The 15,564-nt window shown below is 38.8% G+C and overlaps 2 protein-coding genes across 2 annotated transcripts; one reads left to right on the top strand and one right to left on the bottom strand.

Moving 5' to 3' along the window:
- The first annotated feature begins 88 nt into the window (after positions 1-88).
- LOC144658549 (uncharacterized) lies at positions 89-11,267 on the top strand. Its single transcript, XM_078518982.1, has 8 exons — positions 89-286; positions 4,188-4,442; positions 4,790-4,978; positions 5,200-5,916; positions 6,062-6,491; positions 7,791-8,288; positions 8,822-9,027; positions 9,511-11,267. The coding sequence occupies exons 1-8, from the start codon at positions 202-204 to the stop codon at positions 9,960-9,962; spliced, it is 2,832 nt and encodes a 943-aa protein (XP_078375108.1). The 5' UTR covers positions 89-201; the 3' UTR covers positions 9,963-11,267.
- Positions 11,268-12,174: 907 nt separating this feature from the next.
- LOC144658789 (peptidyl-prolyl cis-trans isomerase 6-like) lies at positions 12,175-15,346 on the bottom strand. Its single transcript, XM_078519273.1, has 5 exons — positions 15,088-15,346; positions 14,639-14,699; positions 13,145-13,177; positions 12,790-12,974; positions 12,175-12,378 (listed from the first exon to the last, which is right to left on the bottom strand). Exons 1-5 carry the CDS (start codon positions 15,328-15,330, stop codon positions 12,244-12,246), a joined length of 657 nt encoding a protein of 218 aa, XP_078375399.1. The 5' UTR covers positions 15,331-15,346; the 3' UTR covers positions 12,175-12,243.
- Positions 15,347-15,564: the final 218 nt, after the last annotated feature.

Genomic DNA, 15,564 nt, shown 5'->3' with positions numbered 1-15,564 from the left:
AACGGTATTTTAATTAACAATCTATCCTTTTCAAGTCTTATTTACCTTAATAAACGTCTCTATTGGTTGAAAAGTGTACGCTTAACTGGTTCGACGTTGAATGACGACAGTCCGTGGCAAGACAAGTTGAATCTCCTTTGAATTTGCCAGCCGATGATCACAGCTGTCTCTAACTGACGAATGGTTTAAATGAACACTTAAATGGCTGAAAAGGAATCTTCAAGGACGAGTAAAATTGCAATATTATTCACTTTCCTTGTTTACCAAGTTGGGACAGCTGTAGCAGGTAAGATGTGAAAACATGATTATGACAAACTAATTTTACTTAATTTTCCTGATCTACTTGATCGGCTGTCGTACTTCGCGACCTAGACCTGGGCCTAGACCTCCTGCTTTATGCTTAATGCGGCTCGCGGCTTCGTCGATCGCCGCTCGTAGATCGCTTTCGCCTTTCGTGATACGCGCCTCAGTTCAACAGTTCGCCACATGATTGCAGGTTTTTCCTTTATCTCCTGTATCTCCTTTTAATTTGTTACTCGTACCTGTAATGTAAGTTCCACCATGCAAACAAACTACGATCTTTTAGAGTAGAACATGATTTATCGTTTTCGAAAATGCAAAAGCAAAAAACTTTGACACTTGATATAAACATTAGACTTGCACCAAGTCGCTCTCTATTGGCGAGCGAAGCGAGCCGAAAAGCGGCGCGCAGCGAATCGCGAAGCGACGACCGCGAGTGACGAAGTCGCGTGACATACCTAAACCCGCGCGGCGTCGAAGGACTTTGAGAAAGTCTATATAAACATGTGCTAGCCTGCGTAGCAGGCGCCGTATTTTCTAGCGCACGTATGGGAAACGCGAAAGGCGCGAGGTGGCCACGCGAGGAAAAAATCCTCGCGCGGCCTTCTCGCGATCGCGCACTCTTTTAGCTAAAAACGTAAACAGACGCCTGCTGATGCAGGCTAAACATGTGCAGTCACTCAAACCTAAAACGCTCCATTAAATTTAATTTTTGTACGGCAGCGTTTATTTCCGCGGTATTAATTAAGTGAAGCGCTAATTTCCGCGACCTTAATTTCCATTTATATAACCCCAAATTCTGGATCCTGTCCAGACTTTCTCTTTTCTGTAAAATGTTTTAGCTTGTATTTCAGTCTCTTGCGATGTGAAATCCTAGCTAGTCTTACTGGTATAATTGAAATTAAATTTATTTTTGTTGTCGCCACAAACTGCTCTTCCTTGCGTTAATCGCGTTTGAGACGGAATCCACCAGGAAGTCGACTAATATTTATTTCAGTTGGGACAAAATTCGAGTACCAGAGTAATTAAAAAATCATATTGCGTTAAAAGGTAAAGATGTAAGTAATTATCTGTGATAACAGCAAAACAATTTCTTATCCGAGTGTGAGAAAATGAATTTCAAAGTTCACAGAGCTATAGGCAAAATCACACGTGTAGCCATTCCTAAAACTCTTACATAAAACGAAAACTTCGCCTACATTCCTTCTATTTCTCTCAGAACACGCTGATGTTTTTGAGCCTCGTGGCGGTCATACTCATTTGCATTCTATTTTTAGACCTCGCACGCTTCGCTATTCAGTGGAACTTCTTTGATTTGTTTCGATGTTTGGTGTTGTTAAAAAATACTGTTTCTTTTGATATGATATTTAAAGCAGTAACACAAAAGTTTGCAATAAGGTGTAAATAATTGGTAATATAATAATTGGTAGATAGTTTTGTCCAATAACTACTCGAAGTCCTAGCGGATTCCAACTTAGTTTTTTTTTCATTTTAAAAATTTACCTCCTCTTTCGCGTTGTATTCCTCCAAATATTCGCGTTAATTTAAGTCACGTTAATTTTAAGTACCTTAATTGACTGGAGCGTTAATTTCCTATAATATTAAAGGTAATACGACTGCATGCATAATAATGAAGTCGAAAAACTATTTTTGCCCGCTGAGTGAAGATAATATCTCAATACACAGATTCTCTTGGTACCCTTAAACAGCGACGTGACTATCCGCACTAGCAGCAAAAATATGTAATTTGGGTTAAACTAGCATATATTACTTTCTTACCGGCACCAAGTAGAGGTTTGGGGGCGGGTTTAAAGTTCGCGGCGTATTGTGGGAAGTGAGTTTGTAATCGGTGGCAGTTTACAAGGTGAGGCATTCTTCGACCAGCCTTCGCTGTGTATAGGTTAAGTTTAGTTTTCTTTTTACTTTATTTGTCATTCACGAATGTAGGTTTTTGCTTTGGTTTCTTTGTTTAGTTCCGCTATAAGTGTATAGCTGTAAGATCCTATATTTCGAGAAGTATTTCTACCTTGATTTGATAAAAGGTGTCTACCGAATTTTGACACAACACTATAGTTCTGAGCCATATTTCGGCAGAGAACGTTGAATGAGGGATAGTTTTAGCTCGAGGTGAACGTTGATTACTCTAATTTATGTCTTTTCGAACCAAGAAGACTGCATTTACGGCATTTTGTTCAAATTATGAATTCTACAATTTAATTAACTTGTTTACAACATGAAATAATATCAACTGAAAAACCAACTTAAAAAGTGCTAGAGCGAGAGCTGAACTGAAGCTTTCTAAATCCATGCATGGTCTAAAATGAACTATCAACAGGCGTTCTACATCGACGTTCGATTCATTTTCAAGGAATTGGGGAATAAATAACTAAACAATTCATGACTCAGCGAGACAATTCGATATGTTTCATGTCAGTTCACGGCCGGAAACCACGCATATCGAATTGCTTCTCGCTGACAAATCACAAAACGCGCTGATCGCCAAATGAGCCAAAACGGCAAAATAATCATCAAATGAAGAGAATTCTACTCACATAAGGGTTTCAAGAAATTCCCTTTCGACCATCAGCTGCGCTCTTTGCAACCTTTCCATCTTATTCACAATGTAATACCCCGGATGTGAAGAATCGTTAAAAAGCGAACCAATACCCTCGGACATTACAACAGAATTTTTCTAAGTCTCCAGCCAAGGAAGAGTTCAAGCCCAATATTGCCATGACCGCCTTCAAATCAGCCCTAAAGTCTAGTTCCGAGTCCTAGTTGATGTGGCTGAAGACCTTTGCTGTCTAAAGGAAGCACAACGTTATTTGTACCACTGAGCAAAACATACCGAGTCAAGAGTTCAACCCGTTAAAGCTTTGTTCTAAGGTACAATAACAGCCGACGCAAAACTTGCAAATCGTTAGACTTCCACCTTCATAGGACTTAATGATGTCCTCCGGCAAACTTCCTTTAGACAGCAGAATGGAAAGCTATAGATCACAACTGTTCTACTAGTTAGCGCGCGCAACTAGAATTCAAATGAAAGAGAGGGGTTGGAGTTAGAGACTGGGCTAGACTAACCACAAGTAAATCTAGGGGTAGGGAGACGGTGGGGGGGGGGGGGGAGAGACAGGGAGGGAGAAAAAAAAAGTAAGATTGAAGTCACTACATTAGACAGGGCGACATTTCATTGAAAGAAAGCCGAACAATTATCCGTATCCTAAAAAAAAAAAAAAAAAAAAAAAAAAAAATGAAACCCCATACATTCCTTAACAGCCCGATAGCCACCTTTTATCAAATCAAGGTAGATTTGTGTTTAGAATTAGGATACCCTAAAACCCCAAGGGTTGCGCCACTGCCTTGGTCGGGGGGCACACTTTCCCCATTTTCTCCACCTGCTGTTTTTTAGGGTTTTCGAAGCTTTGGTGCGTTTAGTTTTCTCATTTTATTTACAGTTTCTTATTTCTTGCATTATCTGTCGAGATCATACTTGGTATAGGGGACTTACTTTACTAACTACCTTATTGTTACTAATTTTCGCGGGACTTAATTTTCGCGATTTTCGCGGTTTTCAAAAAATCGCGAAATTAAAGACCCGCGAAAATTTATTTCAAACGTTTTCTATTGTATTTTTATGTTAATTACGTTTTTTGGCCAAATCGCGAAAATTAAGTCCCGCGAAATATGCCCGTTCCATTTTCGCGAAATTAAGTTCCCGCGAAAATTAGTAACAATAAGGTATATTGAGATAATGCTTCGTTTCTGGATCACTGAGAAGTGTGTCCGGATGAGTAGTGGAGGAACAAGTTAACAACCATTTACAGAACCTCTTCTTAATGTTCCTACAGAAAATAAATAACCGAGGCATTGCTCTTTATTGTTGACAGGAAAGAAAGGCCATCTTATCTCGTATCTCGACACACTTCAGTTCCGTAATGGTCCTTCGTTTGTCTACGCTAACCAGAGTTTTGGTTGGCAGCAGTTCTGCGTATTATATTCTGAACCAGAAAATGTTTCCAGCATTCGATTTGGCTGGGATTCACTGGGGTTGAGGAGCTACTTATTTCAGAACCCAGGAGATCAAAAGAATCAGCAGTCGCCTCCAGGAGGCATGCGCAGTGCTGTTCCATTAGGTGGCCTTGGTAAGACAATTCTTATGGAGACGAAGATAGTACGGTGAAGTGCACTACAGGCTAAAGAAGAAACACTTGAAGAATCTCATTACAAGATCGTGTTCGTGACTATATGATATCTCGTAGCTCCACACATACAAAGCTATGGACAAAAACATTGAGGCCATCGATGCATGATTTTAATAAAAATAAAATTCAACTCTCTATTTTCTTCTTCGTAATGAAGTAACCTTGCCTTGTAGTTTTGAAGGAGCCGACAACGGATTGCAATATAGAGTTAATATATTCAAACCCAGATTATGTCTCTAGTCATGTGATATGTCGCCCTCATTAATCGCTTTTCTTTCTTTCTTCAGGAACGGGATCATTTGAGCTCCGTGGGGATGGCACTATTCATGAATGGACGATTGAGAACCAGACTCCTGCAGGTTCGGCCAAACTCAACCAAGTGGCTCTGGATTTAGCTGTGTTCGGTGTCCGAGTGCAGAGTGGTACCTCGAGTGTAGCAGCACTGATGCGCACCCACCCTCCCAAGGGATACCCAGGTAATTCATTGGTTTTCGTGACGACAAAGTGATCGCGAGGGTCTCATTAGAGATCACCACAATTTCCCCTTCTCTTTATCCAACTGTTCGTTCTCTTTTGCGACAAATGTTTCGTCTAGTTCGTCTCATTTACATTGGTATTGCACATGGTAACACTTATTAGTTCCCACAGACCTCAGCCAGTTTTCCCTAACTACATTAATTATTACTGATTTTTACAGGTGTTGCGTCAATGGGTTATTCAGGCTCATATCCAGTCTCCAAACTTTCCATACGAGATAAACGATTTGGTGACGTCAAAATGGACCTTTTTGGCTTTTCAGCCTTAAAGCCACGTGATTCCAAGACGTCAGCTACTCCATCCGTAGCTTTTACCTTGCGCATCAAAAACCCAACAAAGAAGTCTGTTAAGTTGTCATTCATGTTAAATCTACCGTTGGGCATCCAGACCGATACAATTAGACTTGGAAAACCTATCAAAAGCTCGAAATTGAAGAAATCTGATCCTACTTCATGTTCTAAATCTTGTACTGGTGATGCGAAATGCATGTCATGGCAAATGGATATAAAAAACAAAACATGTTTGTTATTTGATCAAGTGCCCCCTCATGCCTGGCGTCCGGGCATTATTTCCGGTCAAACGAACACGTGGACAGCTCGTGATTCGATGTTGACGCTTAACAGGCCTGGAAACTACCCTCAGAGTGGAAACACTACTATTGCAACTGACAAAGGAGACAGCCCTTCATTCATGGTCAGCAACAGTTTTCACCAAATATGGAAGCAATTTAGCAAACATGGTCACCTATTATCAACAAAGAAATCATTTGGAAGTGGTTTTTATGGCGCTGCATGTGTAAACATTACCGTGAAGCCTGGTGAAGAAAACACACTGACAATGGTGTTGGGCTGGTTTTACCCTAATAGAGATTTCACAGGTACGCTTATGAACGATTTATTGTGTATACCATATTATAAATATTATCAGTTAATACGTTAATACGTTATAAATTAATACGCTTATGAACTTCTGCTATTATAGATATCACTGTTATTATATAACTACGTATTTTTTCTTACCAGTGGAAATTGTTGGTAATTATTACAGTAACATCTTCAAATCTAGCGAGGAAGCTGCTTTACACATGTCACGTGACTTAGCTTCAACAGTACAAGCCATTTCGGCTTGGCAATCGTCAATGGTTCTAAACACCAGACCAAACTCGGTCCAGACCCTCCCCGAGTGGTTACAAGATGTTCTTGTCAACGGTTTGAGTTTCTGGCGCACTGGGCTCTACCTCCGTGACGGAAGATGGCGTCAGTTCGAGGCTCTTGACTGTATTGACGTTGATTCGGTTCATAATGACTTTCAGCGAGAGATCCCGTATGTTCTGTTTTATCCTGACTTGGTTAAGAATGTGATGGGAGCGTGGGCCAGGTATCAGAGTAAAGACGGCCATATTGTGGAAACACTAGCTGCCGGCTGTTACTCGCCTACTAGAAAAATTGACAGGTGAGTCAAAATCTGCTCATTTGACAAGGTCTTTTTCTTTTTGTACAGCAGTTGTGATTCTGATAACACCGATGACAAGACCTGACAAAAAAATTCGGTGAAGTAAATAAGAACCTTATTGTGTTAAATTTGTAGTATGGTTAGTGTTTTTTTTTAAAACGAGAGTTCTTCGTCAGCACAAATATGTTGCATTCGTAACTGAGGGTTGCCCTGAGGAAGGTTTTTGTAATATAAATCCGAAATATCGGTAAAATCATTTGCAGTGTTTTTGTAACTGAGGTAGTAGAAAGATTAAGTTTGACGTGCGTCATACCATACGGCAAACGGCAAACGCTAGCTTGCCTTTCATTTTGCAACCTTTTTATCGAATTCTAAAATTAATCCCTCATAAAAATAGGGAAAAACTCCCACATTCACAACAAACAAAAACAATTACTCATTTTCGCGTACGAATGACAAACGGCAGAGGGCAGAAGTTCCATTCGCGGGAAAAATAAACGTCAAGCGTAACCTCTCTAATGTTTCAAAAACAGAATCCTCAAGTGGTGGGTTTTCCTATTCCTAAGTATTAAGGCAAAAAAGCGCCAAAATAAAAGTATGCCCGAAAATAATTTTCAACACAGGTCAAGAACGGTTAATTGAAAATAAATCCATATCACTCAGACATTTTCTTTTCTTCATCACTATCCTCGTCAACATTTAATAATGACATCAAATTGCAACATGACGTCATAAAGTCACCTGTAAAGTAAAGAGTAAAAACCAATTGTTTAATCGTGTTTTATCGTTTCTTATATTGTTTCACTTGGAATCTTTGGCCTTAGCTATACCATGAAACCGCAAAACTAAGGTGACTTGGTTTTTTTAAAATCTAGTCAAATCGTTAAATTAAAGTGTCCCGAAAAATCACCATCCAAAATCACGAAATTCGGTTGTCGCAACAATTTCATGTAATATGGTAACAAAGGGGTTGCCGGAGGTCTTCTTAGCCGTAAGCAAGTGAATGTTTCTAGAGTGAGTATTAACGTGAGTGTTAATAATAATAATAATAATAATAATAATAATAATAATAATAATAATAATAATAATAATAATAATAAAAAATATTTATATAGCGCCAGTATCCTAAAAGTTCAAAAGCGCTTTACAGAAGTAACGTGTAAAAACACTATTAAAAAAAATAAATATAAAAATAGTTAAAAGGTTACAAAAAATGCTTAAAATCTTAGTGTTACCAGTGATCTTTGGAAATGATAATTCTTTTGTTACTGAGCTCACATGGAATTATTTTCTACATAGTGGGCCACCAAATCAAAGAATAATGGGTGACGTCACGACGGTGTTCATAGTAGAAACTTACCACATTTACTTGTGGACCAATGACAGCCAGTTTCTGAAAGACATGTGGCCACACGTGGTCAAGGCAGTCAATTGGATGATGTTTGAGGGAACACGAGGCACTGGATTACCTTACAAACTACAGTGCACCTACGATCAACTTTATCTACACCTCTATGATCACAACATCTTCAACAGTTTCCTGTATGTACTGGCTCTGCGCGCCGCACAGGAGTTATGCAACATTATGGATGACCAGAATTTATGGAAGGAGGTTACTATTGCGATGGAGTTTGCGAAATACAGAATCTCGGAAGAACTTTGGAGTGAAGAAGACGGATACTATCATGCCTGGTGGGATAAACAGCAAGGTTCACCATCATGGCTTATGAGTGATTCGCTATACGCCCAGGTCTGGGCTTACACTTTAGGGTTAGGACATTTGGACGAACCAAGTAGGTAAGAATTAACCTAGATTTTGGCTTATGAGTGATTCACTATGGTATACGCCCATGTTTTGGCTTACACTATCGGATTACCAGACGATCTAGGCAGGCAAGGGCTTGAACTGTGGCTTGTAAACATATTCCACCAGCTTTGGGTTGGAATTGTGTTATAATTTATGTGAAATTAAGTGCTTGCGGGATTTATAATGGATTTTTTTGGATAGATTTTTATAGTGAATTTCAAGTGGCTTATATGTTTGCAAAACTAACAGGATGTTGAAAAGTACACCAAAAGCATCATGTACGGATATCGCTATCTCATGAATGGTGCGATAAGTTTCTCTCCCAGTACCTGGGAATCGGTGTTTTCCCGAAAACCTGCGTGCTTTCAAAATATGATAGAGATATGCTCCATTCCAGACCATTCAACCATTATTCAAAAACTCGTAACACGTTTGTAGGCATTAGTTTTGCTGATTTGTTAATATACTTAGTTAAGAGCGCTCGGTGAATCTTCTGTTCTGTTGTTTACTTATATCTGTCTAGGCTAAGATCACATTTAATGAAGGAACTTGAAATCAACGACACTCCATATGGTCTGCGAGTGATGGCTACTGACCACCCCATTAACAAGAGCGTGGGCTCATGTCCTAAGGATATTTCCACTGCCGAGTTAAACAAAAGGGTTGCGTTATACGAATCAATATGGATTGGTGGTAGTCCTGATTGGACGGCTCTGCAGATACATTTAGGTAAGAAAAGATAGTTAAAATGATCCTAGGCAAAAGTAATATACGGCTACTGTATTGATAAAATTTTCTCCTAAACACTGTGTAATCTGATTCATGACTACAATTTCTGTTTTACAAAAGTAATCCTTTCCGTTTTCAACACACAAGCTGGCTCTTGCCACCAGTAACAATAATAGTGTTTATAGATAAGCTTTTTCGTGATTGAATAGGAAGTTGTAGTGGACCTCAGTGGATAGATCTGAGTACACGTATTTCTAAGTCTAAGTGAACTGTCCGTATAACGGAAGTGTCTGTGCTTCATGTGTAGCCATGGATACAGAGAAACGCGAACGTACAAACATTTCTACCTTACAGTTTCCTCTAAGTCACTGCTATGTTGTCTGTAAATATCATCAAAGTGGCAGGGCCTATAACGAAAAGTTACCCTGGCAGTGTACATTTACGTAGAATTGTGCTCTTATGTAACAAAATTTTTAATTTCAGGTTTTGATCCTCAAAAGGCCTTACAACAAGCAAAGAAAGCCATCGATCACGTTCGTTCTGACCTTAACGACCAATGGAATTTTCATGGCCTTTACTCGGGGACTGGGTACGGCCTTGATGGTCTCCCATGGTGCACCTCGCACTACACCTTCCACATGGTATTATGGCACATACCTTTTGCGCTTTCGGGCCAGTCCTTTTCGGCGCCAAATGCCACACTTACATTTGATCCCAAGCTTCCTTGTTCGTACAAAGTGCCGTTTTACACACCTTTCGCTATAGGCACTTTACAATGTACAATTATCCACAAAAAGAACCAACAAACAAAGAAGTTTGAAATTTTGTCGACCTCAGGAGACATATCTTTGCAAAAACTTGTGGTCAGCGGCAGTCACTATCCTTCTGCAGTCAAGATCAAACAAGACGAAGTGGTCACGTGGTTATCCCATTAGCCGTAACTAGGCCTTTCCACAAGTTGCTCGAGATTTCCCAAAAAGTTGCCCGTAATTTCTCAAAAAGTTGCTCAAATGGAGTGCTCCAAAAATCCAAAAAAGGTTGCTTTTGATTAATAAAAGTGGCTCGAAAGTTGCCCAAAAAATATCCAAAACGCTGCATGTAATCAAGAAAATTTCTCTAAATATATGCTCATTTCCCTTTGAAGGTAAGATTTCTAAGCAGTTTTATGCAATTTCACAGCAAATAAAGTATCTATAAAAAAATTAAGGGGAAAATTTGTTTTTACAAATAATAGCATCGTGAAGATATTGATATTATATTTGCTGACGAGTTTGTAACAGAATAAACCAAAAGTTGAAACGTCTCCAGATGTTCCTCGAAAACCTTCAGCAAACTTCGTGAAACTTCGGAAACGTTCGTATGGCCTTTGAACAACACTCGGATAATCTTCGGAGATTTTCGGTCTAGAAATTACTCAAAATGCAACAATTTGCTCGAGAAAAAAAGTTGCTCGAAGGGGAAAAAGCAACTTGTGCCGAGCAACTTGTGGAAAGCCCTAGCTGTAACTAGCAAAATCAGTATTTTTAATGAGAGCATTGATAACTAATACATTAACTGTACCTAGCAAATTCGTTTTTGGTGGGGGGAGAGCATTACTTATTTTCTTAAGAATTGACTGATAAATAATGGTGTTAATTTTCGCAATTTTGTCTTACATCCGCCTGTGACAGATGGCGAAATCGCGATATGTTAACAACAAAATACTTCTCGATGCTGATCTATCAGTTATAAGGCCCGAAGCTGAAAGTATTGTTACTGAAAAAACAAATTAACCGAAAAAGCGAAGCGTTGAGGGCATCTCCAAAGTTTTCGGCATTGACTTTGCTACAAAATATTTCTGTTTCTGTTCGTTCGTTCTTTAAGCGAATAAAACGTCTGGAAACATGAAACGCGGCGACACTTGCAATTTCCATTGTATTGGTCGGACTGGCATATGTAAAGTTTACAGTGCTTTTCATTGGTCAAAAGCGCATGAACAGCTACGCGGTTCTCTACTACATATAGGACTTTCCACTCGGCATATAGGTTTACCACCTGACTTATTTTGACCACTCAGAAAACGTCTTGATGGATTATAACCTATACACGATAGAATTGACTGATACCTAACAATTATTCCATGAGCGCTGGTTGGATATGAGATGGTAGATAGCCAACGAAGCGCGTAGCGTGGAGTTGGCTACCTACCATCTCATATCCAACAAGCGCGAGTGGAATTATTGTCAAATATCATTGCTAAATCTTAACCCTTTGCGTACCAAGTGGCCATATATGGCCACATAATTACAGGCTTCATTCGGGCGACCTTAAGGAGGGATTTAAGGGGCTGGGAACTAATGCTACATTTTGTGTAGACTACACAAGTGTTTCAGTTTCTCGGGTTTCACTCGAGCTTGTTTGACCCAAATTTTGAAGGTTTTGTCATCAAACGTGGACGGGCTTAAATGGCGGCTCTCCGTGCCACTCCTATTTGACGCTCAAAAAATGTCATTCGCGCCCGCGCATCTCTCTTTACTCTGGTGCTCGGCATCCTCAATTCGGGGGTCGGGAGCCACTCTCAGATGAGGTGGAATTGTTGAGTGAATGGTCGAGGTGAGGGGATTTGCTTCAGTGGGACTGGATAATGTCAAACCTGAAACGTGTTTGGTGGCTCTGTTAGACGAAGGTATGGCAGTGTGTCAGTAGTTAGGCAATATATCTTCTAAATCCTTCCGGGGCGTATTGCCCTCAGTATATGTCTTCCCTTAGACATTGTTAGTGATAGGATTGAAATAAGAAGCCAAAATGCATTTTTTTATTTTGAGCTGGGATTCAGTCCTTTAAAAATGTGCATAATTATGCAATTATGCCTTCGCGTCAATTTTGAATGTGTCTAATTTTATAGTTGTGAAGTATTTTAATGCGCTTTCTAAAATATATGGTTTTATAGGGTTTTGTGAAATATAGCGACATCATTCTTGTAAAGTATACTCATTTAGTGTAAAAAATACCACCCCCTTGGTATACAAAGGGTTAATAATAGTTATAAATTCTACTCCCATGATATGGTGTTTTACTATGTTTTTTTTTTTTACAAATATAAAGTGTATCTCTTCTTCGTAAATTAAAGGAATGTTACGACTCAGAAATACATCACAATAGCTATACTACGAAGAAAACAAATGATTTAATTTCAAAAGGATCGTGTAACAATTCAGAATATAATAAAACAATGTTCTATGCAACAACTCCTTCTTTTGTGACTTCAAATGGCACTGGTACATCCATGACTCCACTTTGAGTGATCTCTACTTTCTGCACTGGTCTGTCTCCACTGCCCGTTTGAACATTTTCGATCTTTTTTACTACATCCTATGAGACAAGAAAGTGGTTTATTAGACTTTAAACAACTGTCCATTTTTTGTTCTAATACTGTTGAATTGTTAACATTGCTAAATCCCTTTTCTCCAGTATTTATTTCAATCAGCCAGTAGGTGCCAACTGTGTGATCACGCCGAAAGACTCAAGTCACTTTGATACCAAAGCCGTTATTTCAGGAGATAAAAGCTTGACATCTGCACTTTTAATAAAAAAATGTCCTTTTTAGGTACCTCTTTTTACAGATTAAATCGCGCTGTCTAGAAACCTTTTCGTCCAATCTTCTTGTTCTTACCTCGTCCCAGGCTCGTGTGAAATTAAGAGAACGTGTATCATTCTGTCTTGCTTCCATTCATTTTCTCCTTGTAACAAATGGCTTTATTTAGTGAACGCGACAATACTTACCATTCCCTCTAAGACCTTTCCGAAGCAAGTATGACTTCCATCTAACCACGGCGTCTTTACAGTCGTGATGTAGAACTGCGATCCGTTTGTATCAGGGCCTGCGTTCGCCATGCATAGCCAGCCAGGACCGTAATGCTTCAAAACAAAGTTTTCATCTTTAAAGTTATCTCCATAAATACTATAACCTGGAGAAAAACAATAAATAAAAAAATAGACACGTAGTTTTAAAAGTATTCACGTCAACAATACGTGCGTTCCTGTCACTGATGTTTGAGTGTAATTGATCAGAGTTCATGTTAACCGCCAATTTTCTCGATAACATCAAGTATTAATAACACCAAGCCCAGACACGTACCTCCTGTGCCATCGCCCTTGGTAAAGTCTCCCCCTAAAAGAAGAAATGATACAAATAATTGAATTGCTTTTAAGTGTAACGGTAAACCACAAGGAAAACGAAAGGCAGACAAAAGGACCAAAGACAACCCCCAGGCAAGCGTTTCAAACGTTTTATTTTTATCACAGTTCCTTGTATGAGGGGCTTGAAGGGGTAAAATGTGAACCGGGATTTGGGCAAAAATAGGAAAATAATGGACTGGGAAAGGGGATTTATACCCCGTTCAGGACCCCCTTGTACTGACAGGAAAAAGAAAAAAACACGTTTTCCGAAGATTGCTCCATTTCCACGACCATGCGTACATTTTCGTTATAAATGTTAATATAAAATCATAAGAATGTAATTATATTATCCCTTATGCAGAAGTAGAAATCTGCTGATAATGTCTTTCTTATACCATATCATTGAAAAATTTACCTTGTTACTAGAAATTTCGCAACAACAAACTTTTGCGTTTTTACGAAGTTTTAAGGTCGAAAAAAATTTGATGTCGCGACTGAAAAAGAAAGTGGTTTATTTATTAAAAAAACGAAAATTTTGTGTCGCTAAAAAAACGCTCTATAAAAATCGCGAAATTAAGTGGTCGAGAACATTTAGTATTAAGTTAACAGTGAAGCCGAACTGAAATGCGAGTAAGAAACCCAGCACCTCGATACAAAGCTGTCAATAGGTTTTAGAATTTGAAAACTGGGTTTCTCCTAGTAAAATGGGTTTCGCCTGGGATCTAGTGTCACTACACGCCCTTCTTTGATCATGTCACAAGAGATATGCAATGCAAATAGCGTAAACTGCAGAGAACAAGCCCACATAAACTTACAGTTTAACTATTGCAGCTAGATGTCATTGTTAGTATCAATACAGCTTACACCCTAGCTCCCAGCAGATAATTTTAATACAAAACTGAATATTACGATAGAAGCCATCTTTCCTTTCCGGGGTTATATGATTTGATTTACTTCTTGAAGTAGCTCCAAGCAAATGCAGGCCGTAGGAACATGGTACCCTGTTTACCCTGCCCTTTTATTTAAGCGTGAAAGCTGAGTGCTCAAATTCCACAATTGTTCAAGGTCTTGAATCATACTCTCATTTGCATTCTGTTAGCGTTCTGAATAATAAGAGTGAAGATTCAGGAGCGGTAAATGGGAAGCCTGATAAATAAGAAAGAGGAGCCTATTTCATGTGATGAAGACCGCAAATCAGCTATCGCACATAAAAATACATCCAAGAGACGGAAGAACATGTAACAATAAAAATTGATCGTGGTGGATATGAAAAATCTAAAATAACAGTCGTCCCGTTCATATTAAGGTGGTTTGGTTTCCCATCTTGGGAAAAATAGGGGGAATGGATTCTACATAGTGGGACGGTAGTGCTTATTTATAAGTAGTACTCTTTTTACAGAAGAGACAAACTTTTAAAAGTCGTTTAAATTTATTAAGCTTAATCATGACAAACCTTGAATCATAAAGTTTTTAATAACTCGGTGAAAAGTGCTGCCTTTGTAGCCGTAGCCATACTGAAAGAAAACGTTATGAGAAGTAATAAATTTTAATCTGTGGTTATAGCTTTTCAAGACAACTTTGTAAGTTCAGTTTTGATGTCTAAAATTAGTTTATAAAACATTTCACTCAATTATTTTCCCAAAGTAAGTCCGCCTGAGAAATAAATAATGTACATTTATTAAGAGAAAATTGCAATTGGTTTGCATTGGAATAGCTAATATAGACAAATTTTAATCAAGGCAACTTTCATTTGTGTCCGCTGAGGCATAACACCTTTGATTCATTTCGATCTATTCATACAATTTATGTTTCATTGCAGAAGATAGAACAGGAAGTATAATGTATAATTGAGAAAATAACTTAAGATTTTTTTGGGCCAGAGTTTATAAGAAATTTACAAACCTCATTTCCTGCGAGAGATACGAAGTTGGTGACGGTTTTGGGAGCCGTGTTGCCAAACAAACCCAACACGATCTTACCGAGCGGCTGTCCTCCAACAGAAACGTCGAAAAACACTTTACGAGTTACGGTCGAGTCCGTATCCGCTTTCACCAAAAGAACATTCAAAAGCGCACAAAGTGATAAAGCTCGCAAAATCATGGCTGAAACTTTACCTAAGCTACTAACAGAAGCGTTCTTTACCATTCTGTAAAGAAAACTATATTCAGGCCGAGATAAAAGTGAAAGGAATTAATTCTTAATGTCACATGTGACAGGTTATTTGAAGGGTTTATTGTTTACAGTGTTCTGGTGTATTCAGTGTACAGGGACAGCAGGTAGTTCTTATTTCAAGCCCAGAGCCTTCGCTTCAACTTGTCAGCGGAGAAAGTTTTGCTGTAAATTCACTGCAATGTCCTGATCTATTAAGTCAGTTACTAC

The sequence above is a fragment of the Oculina patagonica genome, chromosome 1, assembly GCF_052425735.1.
Source record: "Oculina patagonica isolate OP01 chromosome 1, crgOcupat, whole genome shotgun sequence".
NCBI lineage: Eukaryota > Metazoa > Cnidaria > Anthozoa > Scleractinia > Oculinidae > Oculina > Oculina patagonica.
Note: the sequence above shows the minus strand (reverse complement) of the source record. Positions and strands in the feature narration are given on the sequence as shown.

Bases quoted from the DNA above. Each gene is read 5' to 3' on its own strand.
- LOC144658549 (XM_078518982.1), top strand. From the start codon at position 202: ATGGCTGAAAAGGAATCTTCAAGGACGAGTAAAATTGCAATATTATTC. The intron at 4,979-5,199 runs GTAATTCATTGG...TGATTTTTACAG, and splicing joins CCCTCCCAAGGGATACCCAG to GTGTTGCGTCAATGGGTTAT. The intron at 6,492-7,790 runs GTGAGTCAAAAT...TTTTCTACATAG, and splicing joins CCTACTAGAAAAATTGACAG to TGGGCCACCAAATCAAAGAA.
- LOC144658789 (XM_078519273.1), bottom strand. From the start codon at position 15,330: ATGGTAAAGAACGCTTCTGTTAGTAGCTTAGGTAAAGTTTCAGCCATG. The intron at 12,975-13,144 runs GTACGTGTCTGG...GTTTTTCTCCAG, and splicing joins CAAGGGCGATGGCACAGGAG to GTTATAGTATTTATGGAGAT. The intron at 12,379-12,789 runs GTAAGTATTGTC...CTTGTCTCATAG, and splicing joins GAAAGGTCTTAGAGGGAATG to GATGTAGTAAAAAAGATCGA.